Raw genomic sequence first — 25109 nt, forward strand, 5'->3', positions numbered from 1 at the left:
TACATCCATTTCAAATACTTGGTTGGTTTTTCATTATACTGTTTGCAGTAACTCACTTTTCTATACTCGTTTATTATCTTCCACTTGAATGGATCTCTGCTGGAATAATTGTATCTTTTTTTTTAGATATTTTACATAGCAACTTAATTAGTTTTTTAAAATACATATATAGTTATTATATTTACAAAAAAAAAAGAAGAATAAATTTTTTTTTATTGAGGTGATGCATAAGGTTTGTTTAATTTGTTTTTCTAGTTTTAAAATATTATTAAATTTTAAGAATTTTCTTTTGTGTTTGTAAAACATAATTTAAATAATTTTTGCAATAGCTGAATATCAAAATGTTTGCAATGGATTTAAGCAAAAATAGCTTAAGTTACTTAAGTCTCAATTCTAACAACAGTTTGCCATTGTTTTGACATTTTACCTAACAAAAGTTTTTTTAATTTAAAAAGTGTATAATAATGAGTCAAATATTACAATAATTTCTTTGTTGTAATTTTTCTAAACATATCAATTTAAAAAATAGATGTTTTTAATTATTTTTGTGTAATAAAAATTAAAAAAATCTTGAGTCTCAAGTTAGAGCTTTAGCCTTTTCAGCCATTAACGTTAAAGCCTTTCTTAGCCTCACACTCCTTAAAACAATGATTCTTGTGAGCAATTTAATTTTTTCTTTTAGACATTAAAAGAAAAAAAAACACTTATAAAACCATAGCAAATAACTAATCTTATAAATTCAGTTCTATGAATTTTTTTACAAACATAAAGGATTATTTTACAGACATAAGGGATGGCAACAAGTCTAAGAGATAAGCTCTTGTTTTATTTAGATCTGGAGGTTTCATTTCAAGTTTTATTATTAAATTAAAATAATTTTTTCATGAAGATGTAATAAACTAAAAAAATTATTTTTTATTCTGATTTTACTTAACATACACACATCAGATTCCAGCAAGTGGTTATGTGATACACATTTTTTATCATCTCTTTGCTGTAACTCTTGACCCTGCTGATCCAGCCGTAAGAGGAAAAACTACTAAAAAACCTGCATTTGATCGAAAAAAACATTCTCGTGTCATAGAAAATTGTTATTGCTATATTTGTGAGGCACATGTGTAAGCATAGTTGTTTAAATTATTTTTGTTAATAATTTTTGCATTTTATTAGGTTTAAATATAACTATTTTAAATACTATCAGGGCTCAATTTAACAGTCAAACATCGCCGCCCCCAGATTGTTTTTGAGATCTAATTTATGGGGGCAACTAACCATTGTTATTTTTTACTAAAAAAATCAACAATGGCTTGTTACCCTCCACTAGCAGGTCTTAAGAATGGTGCAAGGGGCAGCAATGTCCGGTCGTTGAATTGAGCCCTGTACTATGTTTAATTATTATATTTATTTGGTTTAAATAGAACATTAAAAAATAAACAAAAATTATTTATTAACTTAAAGCAATAACAAATCTTTTTTTTGACAAATTTAAGAAAGAAAAGCACATTGTGATTGACAGTTGTTTTTTCAAACCTGCAGGATATAGATGTTGGTAGTCTCCTTCTTATTATTAAACCTTGAAACAAAGTTTTGTTTAGAGTTTAATTATTATTTAAAATTTTTATGATTTAGCGGGTTTTTTTTAAATGAATAATTTTTTATTTATGAAAGAATTAGGAAGTAAAGTATTTTTACTCTTAAAATATCAAAAAAATGCCAAAAACACTATAAAGTTATATTTCAATAAAAATATGGCATGGTTGTATTTTAATAAATTTATGTCGTGGTGAAATAAAGAAGTAATGATGATATAATGTTATAATGAATTATAATTATAATTATAATTGATTTTGTGTAAAAACTGCTAGATGCTTCTTTTTGCTAATTTTTAGTATTGTTACCATATTCAATTAAAAAGAATATTGCAGAATATATTTTTAATTGAATATGAATGTTTTTGACTTATTTTTAGATATCAATTAGAGTGTAAACAATTGTTGTGTGAAAATTAATTTGACACATTCTAATTATCCCAACTTTTATTTTAAGAATATTGCTATAGTATTTTTACTATTCTTTCAATTATCTTTAATATTTTGTGTAGTTCTTCAACAACAAAACATTGTTCTGTTTGTAATAAATGTGTGTCAGATTTTGACCATCACTGCAAATGGCTAAATAATTGCATTGGTGGAAGGAATTACAAGTTAGTTTTTTTATATTTTAAGCTTTTAATTATTAGTCTTAGTTTTGATTATTTTTTTGTCTTTTAAATAATCCTCTTAATATCGTATTCAACATGTTTTTATGTCTTGTGGTTTTGTTTGTCAAGGTTTGTGTTTTGGATTTAAAGGGCTAACTTATCTTTAACTATATTGAGAATTGAAAAAAAAAATTGTGAATAATATCTCATATTTGCAACACAATATAAAAGAGTTTTAACTTTAAATTTTTAACTTTTTTATTTATTTATATTATGCCCTTTTAATATTTTGAATCGATATTATGACAGTGGTTTATATAGATATATATCTTATAATATGTTTATAAAAAAAACTTTATTGTATGTATACTCCTTTTCAAAAAAAAAGTTATTATTACAACCCTCTTGCAACCCTATTGGTTCAAAACATGGACCTTGATAAACAAGGTTGTTGGTCAGAGAAGTTGAACACAGTTCTCCCAGGGGTGTGTTTGGGATTGAACCTGGTACTTATTGTTTATGAAGCAAGCACTGTACCACTACACTAATACTGCATTAAATTATTTTTAAATGGTATAGTATTATTGAAATGGTGATGAAAACGATAGTTTTAACTCTTTTTGGCAGTATGTCTGATATTATAAGTGCATAAAAATAAAGTTTCTTGTGCCAAATCTAGATTCAAAGCAAATGTGATATGTTTTATATGAGATTTTACTGGTAACTGAAATAAGATATTTGAAGAAGACCTCTAAAGAGCAAGTTTATATACTCAATGCAAAGGATAGTTTAATAAAGCTTCACATTCAGCACAAATAAATTTTTTTGAGAGTATTTCATAATGAGAGTAGCAATGGAGCAATGCCTCATCATGCTTTCATTTTTTAAATCAATCTTTACCCAAAAACTTCTTGACTAGACTCTAGTTCAAGATTCAAAAAACATGTTGACTCTAGTTCAAGATTCAACTTCTAGTATTTTATATGCTCTTTTGTTAACATTTTTGTTTCAAGTGTCTTTTCTTTCTATGTAAAACAACAATAAAATAACCTCTATTCATTGTCTATATTTTGAAAACTAACTCTTCAGAGAATCACTTTAAAAACATTAAAAATAAAATTATAACTTCATCAAGTAAAAATCATCACACAAATTACCAAAATTTTTTGATATTTTTTCCATATCATTTGCTGTTTGTTTGCTAAAATTAAACTTCCCACAAGAAATTAACTGCATCATTTGCCATTGATCAATCCATTGCAAAAAATGGCTCAAGAACTCCAGTTTTTTATTGTCATTAACAGTTGTATAGCTAATATAGTTGTTTCAGTATTTTGGCCTTAAATCTGGTATTGATCACAAGCTATTAAAACAAATATTGTGGAAAATAACTTTTAATGGAAACTAACATAGTTTTGTGAAAAATTTTGTTTATCGTTTACTGAAAAGTTTAAAATGTGAGTTTTATATGTCTTTTAAAGCTTAATTTTTTTTTACATAAAAATATATGATTTATGTGATTTGATGTCACATCTTGTAGAAAATTCCTTTGATGAATATACACTATATGGAATAGACACTAGCAGAGAAAGTTGTGTTTTATCTTTTAAATAAGTAGTTGGTATTGGTTCAAGATTCTAAATAAGTATTATTCTTGCCCCATGCTTTAGAAATTTGGGATCATAATGAGCACTAAAAACAACTGAGTTGTATGTAGGAAGCTAATTCTTTTCATTAACAAATGTAACCTTTTTTTATTTTTGTCTTTTTATAGCATAACAAAAGATGAAACACTTTTTTTTATTAGTTTTAGGCATTTCTGAAGTTATCTTCGAGAATTTTTATTTGGTGCTCTACTTTTATATGCTTTTTATCTTTTGTGTAAATTTATTTATTTAAATCTAATTTAAAAGCATAATACATTAATTTCTTCTAAGTAGTATTATAACTTAGAAATTAACTTATGTTGAAATCCATAAATAAGCAAACAAATAAGATATACAAAAAAAGCCATAGAGATGTCTGCTGAATAGCTTTGTCATTTTGTCTTTCAAGCAAGTGTTGTAGTTGCTTTTTAAGCAAATGTATAATTATAAAAATAAATATGTAAAAAATTATAACTAAACACTTAAAAATATTTAATTTAAAATACAATTATTAAAATACTTTGTTTGAATACTATATGTAAAAGAACTAAGTAAAAAATCTAAGAAGCCCAAAATATCTGAGGCTTATATTAGGGATGTAACGGAGATATAACAGAGGTGTAACGAAAGTTTCAAATTTACTTTATTGGAACCGAATTATTTTATAGCAAAAGGCATATATATATATATATATATATATATATATATATATATATATATATATATATATATATATATATATATATATATATATATATATATATATATATATATATATATAAAAGATGCTTTGGAGCTTCAACTCCTGCTTCGATAGGTTTGGTAAGCTTTGATTGATTTTCTCAAGTTCTATTAATTTAAATTAGAAGTTATAACAAAGATCAAATGAGAAAATGTAGTGCATTCTATCAAAATTGGGAGTTTTGATTCAAGACAACTTTGTTTAGGTATTATAAAGTTAAACTAAAACATTTATCATTATTGTTTATAAACTAGGAATTGAAATTCTTAGTTTAAATAACAATAAACCTCCACTACACATCCAATACAACTCCGTTACATCTCTAGCTTATATATATAATGTACATCTCTAGCTTTTATAAGGTAACTTGAGTCTAATTTTTTACTATGTAAAATACCATAAAAGTCTCATAGTTTTATTTTGCTTTTTTATATTGAAGAGTAAAAATCTCAATTTTTAACATATTCAGCACTGCATTTAAATATTTTAATGATTGAAATGAATTGAATGAAAATTAATTTAAATAAAATGAACTAAAAACTTTTTAATGATAAAATGAACTTAATACTTTTTTATATTTGAAATGGTATACAAGCTTTAGGTGCATGCACTTTGAAATTGACAAATTCGCTGCTTATTTAGATTTAAAAAGTCACCAGCTTTAAAAAATGCTAGTTTTTTAGCATAAAAAACTAGTATTTTTGTATAAACATTTAAAAAAAAAATTTCAAATCCTTCAAACCTTTTTGTTGCTATAAGGCTAAGTAAGGGTATGACTTCTTTCTACAAATGTTTTTTCTACAATAACGATAAACACTACAGTATACTAATATTAATTCAACTTTAAGAATCTTATTTCTTTGTGACTTGTTATTTATTGAAGTTACCACAAAATATTTACATTTATTGTTGCTAAATGCTCAAAATAAAAATTTCTTTTATTTTGAGCATTTTCTTTTAGGAGTTCACTTTCTTTGTTATGTTTTTCTATTATAGTGTATATAGATATATATTTGCCAACTATTTTGCTTTCTTTCTTCCATACGTTTTTTAAATCTTTTGTGTTAAATTTCATTAAAAGAGTTTATTAAGAACCATTACATCAACTTGTTACTCTGCTCAGTCACTTTATTTGCTAATTGTTTTGGAGGTAAACTGTTGAGGGAATGTTGTAACAACAATAAAAGAACAATAAAAATTTTTTTTTACTTTTTAACTAAGTTTTATCTTAGTATTCACTTAAGTTTATGATGAATCAATAAAAAAGTATTATTGAAAGTAACTTATTTTGAAGATCTAATTATTGAATTATTTTCACGCTAATAACTTAGTTTATTATTTCCAGTGTTAAATTCTTAAATGTTTAATTTAGATTGTTTTTGGGCAGTTGCATTTCAGGATTTTTAACTGCTTTATCCATGTTTATTATTGATTTCTATTTGATGATTGTCTACTATACAGCAAGATCTGATATTTTTATTCATTCTGGTAAAATATAATTTTAACTACATATAATTTATGCAATATAAAAAGTAACCACACATAATTTATGCAATTTTCTGTTTACTTTCTCAAGTATTTTTCTGTTTTGGTTATCATTTTATATTTAAATTATAATAAGATATTAAAAAAATAGTGACATGAATACTTGCTACATTTTTTTAATTTTATTTTTCAATTCTTTTCAATTGGCATCCATATCCCAACCCTCTTTAATATAGATTAAGAAATGCAAATAAATTAATTTTTTGTATAAATAATTTTCAAAAAATGTAAATAAATTTTTAGTGTAAATAATTAGACATTTTTCCAAAATTTATTTACATTTTTTGAAAATTATTTATACAAAAAAATTAATTTATTTGCATTTCTTAATCTATATTAAAGAGGGTTGGGATATGGATGCCAATTGAAAAGAATTGAAAAATAAAATTAAAAAATTGTAGCAAGTATTCATATCACTATTTTTTAGTGTAAGTATACTTTAACATATGCACACTGTACAATGGTTGTTAAAGGTTTTTTATGTTTTCCTATTTTACATTTATACTATATAGATACTTATAGATATATAATTGTAATTTTTATTTCTTTAAATTCCTAATACTTGCTTTATATATATATATATATATATATATATATATATATATATATATATATATATATATATATATATATATATATATATATATATATATTTCTTTATTTTCTCTATTAACTTATACCTTTTGCATTTTAAATTCTTTTTTTAGCAATGAAGGATTGGAAATTATACTTTTCAACATGCAAAGAAGCTTATATTATTTTTGTTATAGTCAATGGTCTACTTCTTTTAATTGCAATAGGCTTGCTTGGTCATTTGATTGTTTTTCATTTTTATTTACGTAAGAACTGTTTTTGTTACATATTTTAAAATAATTTTAAATTGAGTTTTGAAAAAATTCTAATTTATTAAACTTGTTACAAAGTTAAATAATAACATGTGGTTTGCGAGGTAAAATTTTTAGTTTTGTCAAATTTACAAACTCTTTCTGGAAAATTTAAAGATAACATCTTTTCCTCATAATATTTTGCACAAGTAATCTTTTTAACATTGTATAATTCCTAAACCAAAATGTTAAATTAAATGTTAAACTTAAATCTTAACTAAATTGTAATTGCTCATCACTTAAATCAAAAAGTTGAAATCATTTAATATTAATATCATGGATCCATGTAGGTAATTTTGACTTTTGGTTTTTAGTTGTTACTTCCCTATTCACCTTTAAATTATTTTCCACTTACACTAATTTTCAGGACCTACAGGACATAAACTATGGTGTTGTAATTGGCAGTTAAAAATGGTGCTGTAAAAAAGTACTGCTTAGATGTTTGGTCTGGTAAAACTTTTTGTGTATCATGGAATGTGCTATTTTTAGCAGCTTGGTAAAAAGCAATTCAAAATACTTCTGGATGAAGTTCACTGCCCTTTCTACCAGATTATTTTTTCCAGTTAACTTAGCATGTTTCCTTTTACATTGATTTTGTAGGTAGGTTCAAATATTTTTCTGAATGTGCCCTGCAACTCCAGCTTTAAACATGATACTATACTTAGAATTGGGATCACTTGTTATAACATTAAAAGAAGAGGAGTCTTATCTTCAAGATTTTATACATAAGCCCATACAATTCCAATGAGTGTTGAAAAATGTGAGCCAGCCCTTTCCATTTTTTTGTGAAAGAAGATTTTTTGTGGTTTACGCAAAAATTGTCATTTACTTTCCAGTTTTCATTACCTGTTTGTTGCTTTCTCTTGCAACTAACTTGACGCCCTCTGCAATACTAGCCTAATACATTGAACTCCACTAATGGAAGTTATTACACCATTAGAAAAAGAATGACCACATTTTTTGAGCCGTAACCACCAGGGGGGGCCAGGGGTCTTTTCACCCCCTCCCCTCCCGAAATTTTTAAAAATTATAATTATTAGGGAAAAACATATATGTAAAATATTTTTAACAAATATTTTATCCCCTCCCTCCTTTAAAAGAACCATAGGCCCTCTAATATTGAAATTGTGGTTACAGCTCTGATGCTTTTTGGTTTGTCATTCTGATGCTTTTTGGTTTGTCATTTTGAATGGAATCTCCATTTTGGTAATCCTGGGCAATTACCAGCTTGCATCTAAGTTTCTTTGATTGGGAAATATATAATCAAGTTAAAGTCTTCTAAACTTTGTTTTTCATTCAATTGAAGTTTTCTAAGTTTCTTTTAGTACAATTTTTAATTTTTGTTTAACATGTTTTAATTAATAACATGTGTTTTTTTTGTTAAACTCAATTGGTTTAACTTAACTTAATTGGTTTCACTTGTTACAAAATTCGTCAACTTATACTTGTTAAAGTTACTACTTTTTATGCAATCAATTAACTCTTTACATTTTTTGAACTTTAAATCTATTAACTTGTAACGTTTGTTAATCTTTTAATCGTTATTCGTTACACTTGTTTGGTCTTTTAGTTTTTAAAGATTTATCCACCTATGAATATATTGTAAATGCAAGACAAAGCTTTGGAGCAAAAACAGAAAAAGAATCAGATAATAAAAATGTTATGGAAGATGATTTTATTGAACATGTTAGTTACTTTTACTCTTTTTTTTTAATTTATAGTTTTAGTTTTTATTCACCGTTTATTAGTGAACGAACATTGTTTCATTCATTTTAGGAGGCACCTGTTGTAATGAAGGATACATTTTTTGAAGTTGATAAGAAAAGGTAAGCGTTATTTTATTATTTTAAATCATTTTTAAATTTTGATATTTTTTAATTGCTACTGTTGTTAATTAATTTATTCATTTTAAATATCCCATTCAGTAGTTATGAAATGCTTCATATAAGTAACGGTACTGCTGGTAGATCGAGGGTGAGTGATATTTCTTCCTATAATAATTAAATAAAATTATTATTATTGCATAATAACTATGTATTATTCATGATAATAATATTACTTTTATTGTTATTATTATATTATTATTGTTATTGTTATTATTTTTATTGTTATTATTATTATTTTTATTGCTATTATTTTTATTGTTATTATTACTATTTTTATTGTTATTATTATTATAATTATTGTTATTATCATTTTTATTTGAATTATTGTTGCTGTGATTACTACTAGCATGATTATTTTGAAGCCCTCATGATTATTTTTTAGGATGCTGGGGATGGACAATCCCCTTCTGATTCACATGGACCTAGAGATATGTTTAATAATAGTGGCAATGCTCGTGTATCTCCAGACCTTGAAAATGAAGTCTTAAATACAAGTGCCACACGCTTAATTGAAAGTCCGTCACCCTCTGTTCGTTTTGAAATGTTAGTTGAAACGAAAAAAAAGCGACGTATTAAAGAACGATCAATTAGTAAAGTAGAATTAATGAATTCTGATTCTGCAAGTGGTGAAGAGAGTCCTCGCACATCATTTAGAAATTCTTATGATGGTGAACTTGTAAGATACAGTAATAACAAAGATTTGACTGTTTTAGAAGATTTTAAATCTCCACAAATGGGCAGACCAAATACTATGTCTAACCCTACCCGATTAAAAGAAGAATCAACTTATGATGTAATGTGTATTGAAAATGAATCTGTTGGATCCCGACCGAAATCTCCTTCTCCAAAACAAAGCCAAGCAGTTTTTATTGAGCAAAAGCAGAGCAATGCTTACTTAAATGCTAAATCATCACAAAGTTCTCTTTCAACTGTTCATTTGCATGATCTTAATGAAATCAGTCGATTTGTTTCACCTCAAGTTTTTAATACTTCTCGGTTAACACCTATGAAAGAAGCTTCTATCGATAGTATACATTCAGCTCCCTTTAGTGTTGCAGAAAATAATTTAGTATCACCTTTAGGTAGTACTGGAGGTTCTATACAAGAAACATCTGTGGTTACAAATGAGAGAATAGTATCCCCTTTGGCAAGTGTATCTAAGCAAGCAAAACAGGATTCAGTAGTTGTAACAACTACACAAGCATCACTTCCAAATGCTGTAGAGTCTCAAAACGATTTTATTATTAACATTGCTGCAGATGCAGATGCTATTAAGTCACATAAAGACCATGTTTATACAACTGAGGAAAGTAGACTAGTTCCTTTAAAAGATTCATCTTTAGAAATGACACGACCTAATATAGCCTCTGCTGGAAGCAATACTAAATCAATATCTTTGCCTGCAGAGATTAATCAAAAACCCAAGGACAATGTTTTATTTAATTCTTGTAACGTAAATACCGATATTGATCAGTATAAAGCAAACAATAATACAATAAATAAAAGTGCTTTAAATATAAATTCAGAAGATGAGAGTCTCATATTTGAAGATGAGTTTGGAGACACAAACGAAGGTCTTTTACAAATACAAAAGCTTGAACCGGTCAAAGAAGAAAAAGCTAGTAATCATTTGAGTGATAACAGCGAGAAAATTGCAGAATATGCTTCCGCTTTTAAATCCAAAAAAAAGACATCCAGTATATATTCATATGGATCAGATTCAGGATTATCTGAAAATGAGGTTTCGTTAGCAAAAATAGACGAAAATTTTTCCACTCACACATTGACTGATACATTAAATAGAGTTCGCAAGCTCAGCGATGCATTTCCAAATGTGATTGATCAAGACAAAAAACGTTCATTACCTCATCCTCATTTAACAACAACCAACTCCCTTTCAGAAATATCTGTTGTTGAATACAGTAAGAAAAAAAAGTTGAAAAAGAAACGCTTACTGGGAAATGATAAAAAAGATCTACCTCCTCTTAGAGGTAGAAGGCCTTTGGCCGAGGTAGAGGAAGAAGGTGTCGACCGAGATGGTCTATAATTTTATTTTTATAGGGTTTAAATTATAATTTATTTTTTAAAAAGATGTATATAAGGTGTTTAATATGAAAATATTGATTTTATTTAAGTTTTTTTATCAACTCTACTAAATGTGTTACAGGTTCACACTCAATCATCATGAAATTTTCACAAAGCAATATTTTTGCGTTTGCGCTTAGAAGTTTTGTTTTAGTATGTAACTTTTTCAATTTTTAAATATCTAAAAGATATAAAAATAAAATTTTTATAAATGTTTAAAGTAGTAGGTAATCTGTTAGCTTGTAATTTGCAGTTTTTAATTGCAAAAGTTTCACCATCCATGTTTTCCGTTAGAAGGTCGAAAATTTTTTTGTTTTGATTTTTTAAGTTTCTAGGTTACCTTTGGTCGTTCATCTGTTGGGTTTGGTGTTGGGAAAACTTCAAAATGCAGTCCTTTAATTGGCGATTTTATACCAAATAAAGTTCACTTTCATATTTACTTCCATCTGCATGTGATAAGTCTTTTAAAAACATTGCAACTTGGCAATAATTCTGTGCGGCTCTTCAATTCAGTACGTATAAAAACTTGTTCGGCTCCTTTTTCCAACCGTCTCTTATACAAGAGTTGTTTGTGATTTGTATAGCTGGCTGTATCCGTAAGCAACATCTTTATTTATGATTATATAGTCTTGGTATCTTCTTTCTTTAGTAGCAAGAGTATAGCGTGCGTGTGTGTAAAACTTATAGAAAAAAGTAATGAAACTTGGTCAACGTTCAGGCATTTGATAGTACAAATTCAAGGTATTGTGAAAATAAATTCCGATATTTATTACTTTTATGATATGTAAGAAGTATTTTATATTTTTTCTTTCGCTAACTATATCGTATAAAGCTTATAAATGCCTTATAAATACTGTCATACCTACATTCTTATTCCGCCTATTAATCATACGTGCATAGTCTTGTTAACTTCGTACTATTTTAAAATTTACATTGACATTGTATTTATTCTTTATATTTGCTCGACTCTGACGTTATATAATGAAAAAATTATTTAATGGTTCAAGCGTTATATTTGGCATTATATTCATTTTATTTTACTAGCATTATATTAAAAATAATTTAAAAACGTTTAACATAACTACTACAGTGTTGTAGTTGCAATAAATTGCGAAAATTTATAATGTTTATTTATGAAGTTGTATTTTTCTAAAAAAACGTTACAATTAATAAAATGGTTTAAATTAAAATGGTTGAAATCAGTATCAATATATATATATATATATATATATATATATATATATATATATATATATATATATATATATATATATATATATATGAATGGGCTGCAGCGAGGGAGGAGGATCAAGGGCAACGCTCCCCTCCCTCCCCCACAAAAATTTTTCATATCAAGCCAAAACTTAGTATTTTAGTTAAAAATTGTAGGTGATGATTTCCGTTTCTTTTTTACAAGTTTTTCATCAGTATTTTTGAATAAAAATCACTATTGAAAATTCCTAAAATCAGTCATAAATTGGATATTTATTTTTTCATGAAAAGCTGCTATTCTAATTTTCAATTTAATAATCAATCTAAAGATATATAAGTCAATACATTAAATTAAAAACCAAAAATATAAAAAGTATACGTACAATACGGAATAACAAAGGTATGATTTAAAATGTGGTATAAAAACAACACAATTATAATGTCGATGCGGTATAGCTTGCAATGAATATGAGTTTCTTTATTTTAATTATCTGCAGCTGATTTTTTTAGGAATTATTAAGCGATAATAGATGTTTAAAATATACTATAGATATAATGTTTTAATTGCGGACTTTGCATTTTATATGGATTTTAAATTTACTAAAGTATGCACTTTTTTACGTATTTTCATCTAGTTAAATATATGGAATATTTTATAAAAATAAAATTAAAATGAATATTTGAACTATTTTTAACATTTTAGGTAGCTAGTACGATTGTATATAGAAAAAAAAAATATTATTGAATATGTTTTTATAGAAATAAGACAAAAATGCTAGTATTTTTGATAACATAAAATAGGTATATTTTGGGAGCTTTAAAGTTGGATTAAATAATTATATCTGCAGCAAATTCTTTTTCTTTTGAATAATATATGCATATTAGGATTTAATAAAATCATAAAATTTAAGGAAGAAGTTGAAATTGAAGAAGAAACTTTTATTTTATGCTAGTTTCAAGCATAAATAACTTATGCAAATATACAATAATAAAATATTATTATTATTTCAAATTAAACTCTTTACTATAAAATTTGTTTTAAAAAAAAATCTATAATTTATCGAATAAAAATCGATGAATAAATCAAAAATTTATTCACCGATTTTTAATCGCTCGTGGATTCGGTTATTGGCTTTTCTTTCAAGAAAAAATATCAAGCTTATATATTTTTGAATAGCCTTGATAATGTTGTGTTTAAAAATAATAACAATAACAAAAATTACATATATATATATATATTTTTCAATTTTGGCCAAAAATCAAGTTTTTCAGACCACTGTGCGCTGCACTCTCTTTAATGTTTCTAACGTAAGTAAATTAAGGAAAACTTTTTCTTTTTACCTATCAGCCAATATTGTTGTTACTAAAGACTTATAATCTTCCACTTTTTTTACACGAGTCTTATTACCTAATTTTATTACTTCTTTCAAGGATAAAACAAAACTATTTGAAATTTTAATTTTTTTACTAAGAAACATGATAAAGCAAACTGATCTTGAAAAGAAAAAAATTACTTGATCGGCGATTTTAACATAAACTCCTTTGATTATTATGAAAATTAAAGTTCGAGAAAATCTTTTAATGGTTTATTTGAAATTGAAACAATACCTTTAAATAATCGCCCGACTAGAATCACAAGTCATTCATCATCATTAATTGATAACATTTTAACAATCGTTTTTTTTAATAAGTCACTAAAAAAGGGAATTATAAAAATCGATGTTTCCAATCACTTACCGATTTTTTTTCTCTATAAATGTTCATTTAAAAAAAGAAAAGCTGGGAAATGTTTTTATAAAAAAACGGCTTATTAACAATAATAATTTAACTTCTTTCAGAGAACAATTACCACTTATTTATTAATGATAATATCAACATAATCTGCGACAACTTTTTCAAAACCTTTTACCAAGTGTACGATTCCAATTTTCCTTTAATTGAAATGGTTTTAAGCGATAAAGAAATGTGATCTCCTTGGATTACTAAAGGTCTCAGAAAATCGTCAAAAATTAAGCAGAAGCTATACATTAAATACCTAAAATCGAAATCAAAGAAATATAAACGACATTATAAAACTTATAAAAACTTATTTGAAAAGCTTCGCAAAAATGCAAAAAAAAAACTACTATTCAAACTTTCTTAATATATATAAGCACAACTCAAAACGCGTCTGGCAAATCATGAAGGAGGTGTCTGGAAAACTTAACCCAAATAAAAGTTTACTCCCAAATTTTATACAAATTGACAAAAAATTAATAAATGACTCAAATGATACTGCATTTGAATTAATAAGCTTTTCACCACTATCGGGACAAAGTTTAGCGATAGTATTTCTTTCATTAAAGATAAATCTGTCGGTGAGTTCGAAACATCAATAAGCTCTAATCTAAATTTTACTGAGTTAACTTTTAATGAATTTGAGGTTGCTTTTAAGTCATTAAAACGAAATAAAGCTACTGGGTATAATGATGTTAACACAAATACTGTGATTGATTCCTACGATGTTATAAAAGATATTCTTTATAAAATCTTCAGAGCATCCATTGCACAAGAGTCTTTTCCAGATAAACTAAAAAAGCAAAAGTAACTCCAATCTTTAAGACATGGGGTCGTACGAATATAACAAATTATCGCCTTATTTCAGTTCTTCCAGTTTTTTCAAAAATTTTGGAAAGAATAATTTAAAACCCAATCTACTCTTATCTTGTTGAAAATAAAATTCGATACGAAAACCAATTTGGTTTTAAAAAAAATAATTCAACCGAGCATCCTATTCTTCAACTTACGCGCAATATAACTAACTCTTTTAAAGACTCTTGTTTTAAAATAGGAGTGTTTTTTGATTTGTCTAAGGCATTTGATACTGTCAATCATCAAATCCTGTTAAAAAAAACTTATATCACATGGTATTAAAGATAAAACCCTATTATGGTTTAAAAGTTATCTTACTAACCGTAAACAGTTTGTTTACAATAAAGATTCTATATCTCATCTACTAATGAATATAACATGTGGTGTTCCACAAGGATCCATACTTGGTCCACTTATTTTTTTAATATACATAAATGATCTTCATAAAGCATCAAACAATATACATAAATGATCTTCATAAAGCATCGACAATATTAGGGACTTTACCTTAAATACTAAAGATTCGAACCCAAATATCTTTACAACTTGACGTGATGGGGAAAAATGGTTTGCGTATTTGAAATCAGCATATTTAATTTGTTTTAAAAAATCACCTAGTTAACAAGATATGCACAATAAAATTTTATTTGTTGATCAGTGTAATATGACGAGATAAAAAGAGAAAAAGTTACTAAGTTTTTCGGAATATATATTTATGAAAATCTATCTTGGAGAAATCATATTGACAATACCTCCAATAAAATTGCTAAATGCATCGGAATTCTCTATAAAGCAAGAAATATATTAAGTAAACACCAGTTAACACAATTATATTATTCATTTATACATTGTCATATAAACTACGCAAATATTATATGGGGAAACACTCATAGAACAAAGCTAAAATTTCTTAAACTTCATCAGAAACACCCAGCTCAATAAATTTTAAAAATCGATTTTTTCATACCAAACAACTTTTTAAAGAAATGAATATTTTAAATGTATATCAACTAAATGTCTTTATTTTATGTTTCATGTTTAAATGTAGAAATTATTTGTTGCCAAATGTCTTTATTGCATGAAACCTAAAAACAAATATAATCTTCGAATTAATAACAACCTTATTGCCCCTTTTGCCGTAAAAGCAAAGACCAGTTTTTTGTTTCTTATCGAGGTCCTTATCTCTGAAACAAAATAGTCTTACCAAATTTTGATTTTTCTTCTTAGATGACTTTTGTTTCATTTAAAGAAAAACTTAAAAAAATTATATTTTTAATTGAAAATATCTTGATTTATTTTTAATTGTTTTTTGTTTGTTTGTTTTTTGTTGTTCTATTTTGTATATTATTTGGTTTAACATTTTATCTTGGCTTTTTAACATTTTATCTTGGTTTTTAAATGTTTTTTTATCATGATGTATTATTATTTCACTACAGACATTGTATTTTTATTAAAAATTAACCATATATTGTAAAGGGCTTGATGACAAGATCCTCATGATCTTCAAGAAGTCCTGTCGTTACTAAAGTAAAAATTATAAAATATATTTGGTTATTGTAATACTTTTAAACGGCGAAATATTAAAAAAAGAAAGGTACTCAAATTATTTATACTTAATTTTATTCATCTCTTGAATCTATTAGATAGATTCAAGAGATGAATAAAATTACTACACTCTTAGACAATTAGACTACACTCTTTTTAATATTCTAGAAAAACAGGTTAATCCGTTGTTAGACTTCCAAATCACTTTGTCATCCGTTGTTAATGTAATTTGTTGCTTAAATTTTTTTACAGCTTATAGTTTAGATAACATTCCTCGCTTAAACTCTCTACAATTTTTTCTGAACGATTTTACTAAAACTTTTTTTAAAACAATTCAGAGGACTATAATTTTAAACCAATTTTATATTTTTTGTAGAAAATATGAAGCACAGGACACAAACAAAAAAATTTGTCTTATCTCACCCCACTCTCCCCTACCTTAGATTTTTTACTTCAAAGAATAAAGGTGCAACTCAGCATATTTAATAGTTCAGTATTACATAAATTACTTCTTCTTATATTGATTTTTTTTTTTACGACATATTAAGATGAATGCAATCTGTTGTGAAGGGCACTATACCTCATAGTGGTTTTAAAGTATGACCTATGATTCTAACGTTCCAAAAAAAGAGATATAGCTGCTGGTTCAGAAGATTATTATGGAATTATTTTAGAGGACATAAATTCCAAGTATTTAAATACTTTCACTTTAATTATTTTTTTGAAATTTTAATAGCTAAATAGAGTTACAGAGCACTTGCAATTAGTTCTAAAACTTATGAAGGTATTTTTTTTAGAAGAGATGAATATCATGATAACGCTGATGAAGTTTAATTTCAAGCTATATCACTTCGCATTGTCAAAATATTCTAAAAATACAATTGATTACTTATCATTTATAATCCACTATTATTTTTAAAATAAAAGTAATAAAGTTATAAATATAATTATTGTGTATTATTATAATTTATATATTTTAAAAATTTCTAAAGAAAATTTGAACTATATAAAGTTGATAAAACTTTATATAGCTCAAATTTTATGCATTTTTGTTAACAAAATATTTTTAACGAACAACTTCTTTATAACCTTTTTTGGTTTTAATCAAAATTTTCATTTAATTCACAATAAAATTCTTTTTCAATAAATAGAAAGAACAGGTAAAAAATAATAGAAAAACTTTATTGTTAAAATAATATTAAAATTTATATCGTAAAAGATATTGAAATATATTTAGTTGTTTGAAAATATATCAAATATATTCAAATTAGGAATTTTATTTCCTACTTCGAAAAATGAATTCAAATTAGGTTATCAATTTCGTACACTTCATTCAATTTCAGGTTATCATTTTATTTCAGTAGGTTAATTAATCTTCATTTTTAGCATTTTCGCTATTTGTGGGAATATCTTCTGAATTTTTAGGGATCTTTGGGTCAGTAATTTTTCGTAAAAGAAATTTTTTTTTACCAATGAGTCTATCAAAAATCAGCTTTAAACCAATAAAAGTTGCGATAGAGCAACAAAAGCAACCGCACATTATATAAAAAATTATAGATACTGGCATACGTGATCCCAAAGTGCACAAAAAGGACCAGAATGGAAAATTAGCTGCTTTTAAGACAGTATATATTTGTTGATATTTGTTTTTTTTCATATTACCGACTGCCCAACAATGTAAATATTTTTCTTTAGTGTACAAGCCGTATATTAAAATTATCAGATTAAAAGTACTTGAAAAAAAAATTACCAAAGAGGTAACAAGAATGCTTTTTTTGGCATCACGATTTTGATTAGTAGCGTAAACAACCACCATGTTTCCAGCAAGTGGTGTTAAACATGCTAAAGCAAGTGAAATCTTTTGCAGATAAACTATTATGACATTTGTTGACTTAAACAAATGCAAGACACCATGGTTCGAATACCATAAAGTTGAAATAATTGCAAAAATTCCAAAGTAAATAAAGAAATCTTTTTTCATATGCATTAATTCGTACGTCAAACCGTGATTTAAAACGTTTTGATAAGTAGGAAATTCATCAATCGTAATGTCAAGAATTAAAATACAAGCAATTATTGCAAAGGCAGCGTCACTCATGGCAGTGACGCGTTCTATTGAAATATTTCCTTTTGTGAAATGAAAAAAGAACGGAGATTTTTCTATTTTTGTTTGTGATACTGTATGACGTCTGATATAAAAAAAAAGTTTTTTAAATGGTGGCATCAGAATTATCATGGCAATGAATACCCAAGCTAATACGTGGTTGAGTAAGATAAATAAACTGCCCATTATAAAAAATACAATATTAAAAATGTTTTGTAAACATAGCATATTTCGAAACCTGCGTCGTTCAACTTTTGTCCAAGTATGCAATTCAACGTGTAAAATACTGGGATGTTCCATAGAATAAAATAAAACACACAAATCAGTAAGTTCGATTAGCGCCAGTAACGAGCATGTAATCCAAACAGAAATTGTTTCTCCAGGATAATGTCCTTCGAGTGACAAAGAAAACGGTAACAACGACGTTAGAAACATTGTGAACATAGTCATAAAAAGCAGAATGTCGTCAACTCTTTTTATGAGCAACGATCTTATATTGATAGATTCCCATATCGTTAATACAACTAAGTAACCAAGTAAAAACATAATAAACTCCGTTCGATTTTCGTATAAATGATCGCCTAAAAAATGATTAGGGCTTATATCTTTTATTTTCCTCAATGGAATTACTAAAAATGTTGCGCAAGTAGCCATCATGGCATCAACATAACCAAGCATTCGTTGTGGCGATACGATGTCGCCGCGATGAAGTAAATCAGGCATTATGTCATTCACATGAATATCATAATGTTCTTCCAGATGTTTTAACTTATTTTTATAGTTAACTAACGCCATTGAAACTTCATTCTGATCTTCTGAAAGAACTTTTCGTTTCTTAAAAAGACGTAAGAATATTTTAGGTTCCGATTTTGTTAAGTTGTTCTTCTGTATAAGTGATTCGTCAAGATTTTCATCGAAATTTGTCGAGTTAGTAGTTTTGGAAAAAGATTCGTTTTCTGATACCATTTCAAATATATTAATTATTAATTTTTTCTTTACTTTGTTTTATTTATACTTTTATTTCGCTATTAACTCTTAACTGTTCTTAACATCGATCGTTTTAAACAACTTATTCTTTCAATCTTTTTGTTGTTTTGTTTTTGTTGTAAACGTTCTTGAAAATGACTGTCCACGTGATCGTTTTATTTTGATAGCTCCCTCTTAGAACAGTAATATTATTAAGTATAAGCACTAATTTATATTACTTAACAGGTAGTAATAATAACATGTAAATAAAGTTTTAATTTATTTTGTAAATAAATTTTTAACATAAAATATAATTAAAGAATTTTAATAAAAGTTTTTGTTGTACCTTTTTGTAGCTATTGTAATTTCTCTTGCTTACTTTGTTCAGAAAAAAAATGCAGAAGTTACGAAGCTTGATCTTATAACAGCGCTTTAACATTTACTTATACAAACAAGCGCGTTTTGTCAAATCTAAAAAAAATATCACAAAGATTGATAAGTTAAAAATAAATGTTATCATGACAAAGTTTTACTTATTTTTATTTGAAGATTATTTTTCTTTCTTTCTTCTTTTATCGTCAATTCGTTTAAAAAAAATTTACTGAAAAATAATAAAATAAGTACTTAAATTATATAATCGTAATAAAATGTAATTCAGAACTATTATATAATTATATTAATTTATGAGCTAATTAAAATTTATTATGTGCTAGATAAAGACAAGGTTTTGAAAAACCTCAAAATATTATCTTTGTTTACAAATTTGCTGACGATATTATTTTTTTATATACAGTGATTGGCAACAAAAATTTTTACAATATAAGAATATACAGTAAGATTAAATGGAGAGCCCATTTGCAAAACGCGCCCGTTTGCAAAACGAAAGTCCGAGTAAACTGATTTTGAGAAAACAACAAAAAACTAAACTACTTCTAGTTGCGCATCAACAGAAATTGATTTTTTCTTTGTCCATTTTTAGGACCAAAAATTTTTAAATTGGTCTAATATTTAAATAGATTTAAGTATATAGAACGTGGAATTTACTCAGTATATATTTAGAATTTATTCAAATATATTCGAAATATATTCTGAGAACATTTTTTTTACCAACTCAGTCAACACGAAAGCCTTTAACTTTCATAGTGTCTTTTATTTATAAAATATCAGATAGTGTCTTTCATTTATAAAATATCAGATAGTGTCTTTCATTTATAAAATATCAGATAGTGTCTTTCATTTGTAAAATATCAGGTAGTGTCTTTTATTAGTTAGTTAGTTTTAAGTTAGTTATAATAAGTTGTAATGCGAGCTTATCGGCTCACACGAAGTAACCCATCCAAGGATAAGCCACGGTAGCAACTATGCTGGAGGTTTTCCAGCCGATTCTTTTTTTTTTTTTTTTTTTTTTTTAAATATATATTTGCTGTTTATATAATAAGAAAACATAGTTACAAAGAAACATTTACATACAAAAAAAAAAAGTTGATTTATAAAAAACAGGCAGGGGCTCAAAGAAGATATGGATGACTAAAGTCACCACAATCTTTTCATAGAGCCCCTATGTGGGCTTTACAAGTTTAAAATAGAATAAGATTGTTAAAAACACTATGTACAGTTCCAATATAATAAAAAGATAAAAACTTTCATAAATATTTACATTTAAAGAAAGAAAGTAAATAGTATCAATATAATTTTAACGATAGTCATTTAAAATACTGACAAATTATTTTAAAGATAAAAATAAGAGACAATCAAACAAAAAAATAAAAATAGAAAAAACTAAAAATAATGGAACTTGATGTTTATTTAGAAAAATTAAAAAATTATTTATAATGTTAAAAAATTTCATTTTTTATTAGAAACTTAAAGGAGTTTAGTGATTTTACCGTATTTAAATGTTTAGTTTTTTGAAATGTGTTCCATAGTATCGGTCCACGGTATGCTATTCCATATTCAGATTACTTGCTCCTAATTCTAGGCAATTTATAAGTATTCCATTGATTTATTCAAAGAGAGTAATTATTGTTAACATTTTTCGTAAATTTATTATTAAAGGTTTTTGGAATCAGGCTGTTATTATATTTATACATAAAAATTAAGTGTTGGTAAATATTAACTTTATATATACTCATCATTTGCATGTCTTTCATTAGTGGTTTTGCATGTTCATATAATTTTTTTTCTTATATACAAGTCTGCATGCATGTTTTTGTAGAGAAAATATTTTTTTAAGTTTTGTTGGTTGAGTACTAGCCCATGTAATATTGGAATAGTAAATAAAACAATGTATTAGGCCAAAATATACAAGTTTCAGACTTTCTGATGTTACATAAGGGCGAATACGGTACATCAAACCAATTGTTTTACTAATTTTTGATTGGATATAATTTATGTGAGGAAGCCATGATAAATTTTCATCAATAAGAATTCCTAAGATTTTTATTGACTCATTTTTTTCGATTAGTTTATCATCTAAAATTAAATTTGGTAATTTTAAGGGAAGGTTTTCTTGTTGTGATTTTTTATGGAATAGAGTATACTTTGTTTTATCTACATTGAGTGACAGTTTATTAGCCTTAAACCATTCACTGACATTCCTTAATTCATAGTTCATGTCAGAGTAAAGTTGCCTAATGTCACTTTTCATAAGAAAAGATTTGTGTCGTCAGCAAACATTATCGCGTTAAGTTTTGCTGAAGCATTATGCAAATCGTTTACGTAGATCAAGAACAGCAAGGGACCAAGAATTGACCCTTACGGAACTCCACACATAATTTTTAGTTCACCTGATTCCTTATTAATAACATATTGTTTTCTTTCAGTGAGGTAGCTTTTTAACCAATCATAGATTTTATTTATTACTCCATAGTGTTTAATTTTTTCTAAAAGAATGAGGTGATCAACCGTATCAAATGCTTTTGATAGGTCAATAAATAATCCTAGAGTAAAGTTATTGTTTTCGAATCCTTTAGTAATTTGGTCTACTATTTCAATTATTGCGTGTTCAGTTGAATGGGTTTTTCGAAAACCAAACTGTTTTAAAATAAATTATTTTCATTAAAATGGTTATAAATTCTATTATAGATTACACGTTCAAATATTTCGGAAAATACAGAAAGTACTGATACAGGTCTATAATTAGAGATTTCTGATTGATCATTGTTTTTGTAAATTGGGCATAATTTTGCCAACTTTAGTGATTCAGGGAAAATACCTTCATTAATTGAAAGTTTTATAATATGAATCAAAGGTCTGGAAATGTAATTTTTGTTTAAAATAATTATATTACTAGAAACGTCATCAAAGCCAGGTGATTTATTTTTTTTAAGAAAAGAAAAGACTGTTTCATATTTTTTAAGAGAAAAGTCGCTATCGTCAAGTATTACGTCATTTAACGATTTAAGATATATATGAAAAGAGTTGGATGTGGTTATAATTTTTTTAGCAAGGTTCGGGCCAATATTTGTAAAGTATTTATTTAACTCATTCGAGATTTTTAATTCTTAAATGCGTTGACTGTTTCTGAGTTCACTGTATGTCTGAGTTCACTGTATAGTCGGATAGCGAGTTCCAATAGTTCACGATTCTGTTAGTGAAGAAATTACTTTGCAGTGCGCTATTACGGACTAATTCTTTGCTCAGTTTTCCTCTACGACCAGCTCTTGACTCTCTTGTGGTTGTTGGTACATACCATTTCACTTAGTCGATTCCTTTTAATATTTTAAATTGTTGAATGAGGTCGCCCCTTTGTTGACGTAAAGTTAGACTAGTTTGGTTGAGTTTGATTACCCTTTCTTCATAGCTATGTTGTCTCATTGCGTGAAACATCAGATAGTGTCTTTCATTTATAAAACTTTAAAGTCAACTAAAATATTTGCACAGATGATAATCTTTTTAACTTGTAAATTATACTCGTGTAGTAGTTGCTTACGTAATTATTCATTTTTCTTTTACGAAATCATTTAAAACTTAAACCTGGTGTGTTGTTGTGCGACTGCACAATAAGTTTAATTTTAGTTTTCTAATGATAGCGTTACGAGGGGCAAAATGAGACACTTAAGCACTAATTTATCTAATACTTTTGAAAAAATAACTTTTGAAAAAATAACTTAATATTTTTCAAATATTTTACCATCTTACTTGAAGCTTACAAAATATGAGTTGCAAAACTGCAGTGGTTTGGTCACCAGAGATCATTTATTGACAGCACCTACCCATGAGACAGATTTTTTTTTTTGTGATTTAAATAAAGATAAACAAAACAGATCTTTAAGAGAATTAGCAAGAAATACGATGAATACAACCCCTATATAATCGTATAAATACAATTTAAAGACAACCCCTGAGGTTTTCTTATTGAAAGGTCTGGATGTCTCTTCAAAAATCCACTTACAAAATCTCTTCCTGCAACACCATTATATTTATTAAATGGATGAACTATGTTATACTTTTCTACATACTAGAAGACAATTTGTTGAATGTCACTTATCGACAACCTTTAATAAACTAAATCCATTTCTTTAATGTAGCTAACTAATTTATTTTCAGTATCGTCTGGCATTACTTTTTTAAATGAACCAAGTGATCTTTTATGAATATTACAAGATTCTAAATTCTTTAATTTTCTTTGAATCCTTCTATGTAAAGCATCTTTATTTACACTAAATGTCAAAGCTGCTATTCTCAGTGACATTTCCTTTAATTTTACGGAGTCGATTGCCAATAACATGCTCTGCTCAGAAAAATTGCCACGATCAGTTTTTCTTATATAGTTTCTAACCATATTTCACTTTCTAAATATATATATATATATATATATATATATATATATATATATATATATATATATATATATATATATATATATATATATATATATATATATATATGTATAAATATATATTTTTATATATATATATATATATATATATATATTTTTATATATATATATATATATATATATATATATATATATATATATATATATATATATATATATATATATATATGTATATATATATTTAGAACAACTACAAGAATTAATAAAACCATACATGCATATATTGAACTTATGTATTTAAAGTACACATAAAATTATTTGTAATTTGTTTATAGTTTACAGCAATAACCTATATGCTTAAATCTACTCACTATATATTTTATATACTACTTACTTTATTACATTACAATTACATATACAATACAATAAGATTATAAAATACAAACATAATAAATATAAATATCAGGCAATTATTTGCTTCAATTTGATTAAATATTTATAATGTTTAAATATAAGTTAACAAAATATAAAACATAATTCTATACTAGAAAACAACTAAACATTTCAATTAATAAAATAAAAAGTAAGTAAATACAGTATAGTAAATTTAAATCTACAGCATGTAAATATTAATATTTGTTATGTTTGTTGTTTTAATGTAAAACATTAAATAAACATAATATTAGATATCGGCAAAGCAAATACAAACAGAATGTCTCGTTTTGCCCCGCATCATGTTGGCATCGAATTGCCTAATTTCCTGACTATTTTATTGAAGAAATAAAATACAAAAGAATGGAAATGATAGAAAAAGGCCTAAAGATTCTAATGAAAAAAAAACTTTAAACATAAAAAGCTTTTCCACTCAGTGAGATCAAAAAGG

The 25109-nt window shown here is 26.0% G+C and overlaps 2 protein-coding genes and 1 long non-coding RNA gene across 6 annotated transcripts in view; 2 read left to right on the top strand and 1 right to left on the bottom strand.

Moving 5' to 3' along the window:
- The window catches only part of LOC136071992 (uncharacterized), a 14758-nt gene extending 3721 nt beyond the window's left edge, over nucleotides 1-11037 (top strand). For 2 of the 4 annotated variants that reach the window (XM_065819036.1, XM_065819037.1), the window contains exons 2-10: nucleotides 1-110; nucleotides 949-1118; nucleotides 2102-2203; nucleotides 5961-6076; nucleotides 6841-6972; nucleotides 8588-8703; nucleotides 8794-8843; nucleotides 8943-8991; nucleotides 9286-11037. The exon at nucleotides 1-110 is cut by the window's left edge and continues 131 nt beyond it. In XM_065819036.1, the coding sequence (XP_065675108.1) occupies nucleotides 1-110; nucleotides 949-1118; nucleotides 2102-2203; nucleotides 5961-6076; nucleotides 6841-6972; nucleotides 8588-8703; nucleotides 8794-8843; nucleotides 8943-8991; nucleotides 9286-10950 (2510 nt within the window). In that variant the 3' untranslated portion in view covers nucleotides 10951-11037. The remainder of the gene's footprint in view (nucleotides 111-948; nucleotides 1119-2101; nucleotides 2204-5960; nucleotides 6077-6840; nucleotides 6973-8587; nucleotides 8704-8793; nucleotides 8844-8942; nucleotides 8992-9285) is intronic. The other 2 variants (XM_065819038.1, XM_065819039.1) reach the window with 1 other exon arrangement.
- A 31-nt stretch (nucleotides 11038-11068) lies between these two features.
- Nucleotides 11069-25109, top strand: part of LOC136091445 (uncharacterized) — a 33160-nt gene continuing 19119 nt past the window's right edge. Inside the window, exons 1-3 of the long non-coding RNA XR_010643985.1 lie at nucleotides 11069-11141; nucleotides 11317-11500; nucleotides 11638-11729. This is a non-coding gene — a long non-coding RNA (uncharacterized LOC136091445). The remainder of the gene's footprint in view (nucleotides 11142-11316; nucleotides 11501-11637; nucleotides 11730-25109) is intronic.
- Nucleotides 17493-20035, bottom strand: LOC136091444 (endosomal/lysosomal proton channel TMEM175-like). Its single transcript, XM_065819040.1, has 2 exons — nucleotides 19793-20035; nucleotides 17493-19640 (listed from the first exon to the last, which is right to left on the bottom strand). The coding sequence occupies exon 2, from the start codon at nucleotides 19444-19446 to the stop codon at nucleotides 17746-17748; it is 1701 nt and encodes a 566-aa protein (XP_065675112.1). The 5' UTR covers nucleotides 19447-19640; nucleotides 19793-20035; the 3' UTR covers nucleotides 17493-17745.

The sequence above is a fragment of the Hydra vulgaris genome, chromosome 15, assembly GCF_038396675.1.
Source record: "Hydra vulgaris chromosome 15, alternate assembly HydraT2T_AEP".
Taxonomy (NCBI): Eukaryota; Metazoa; Cnidaria; class Hydrozoa; order Anthoathecata; family Hydridae; genus Hydra; species Hydra vulgaris.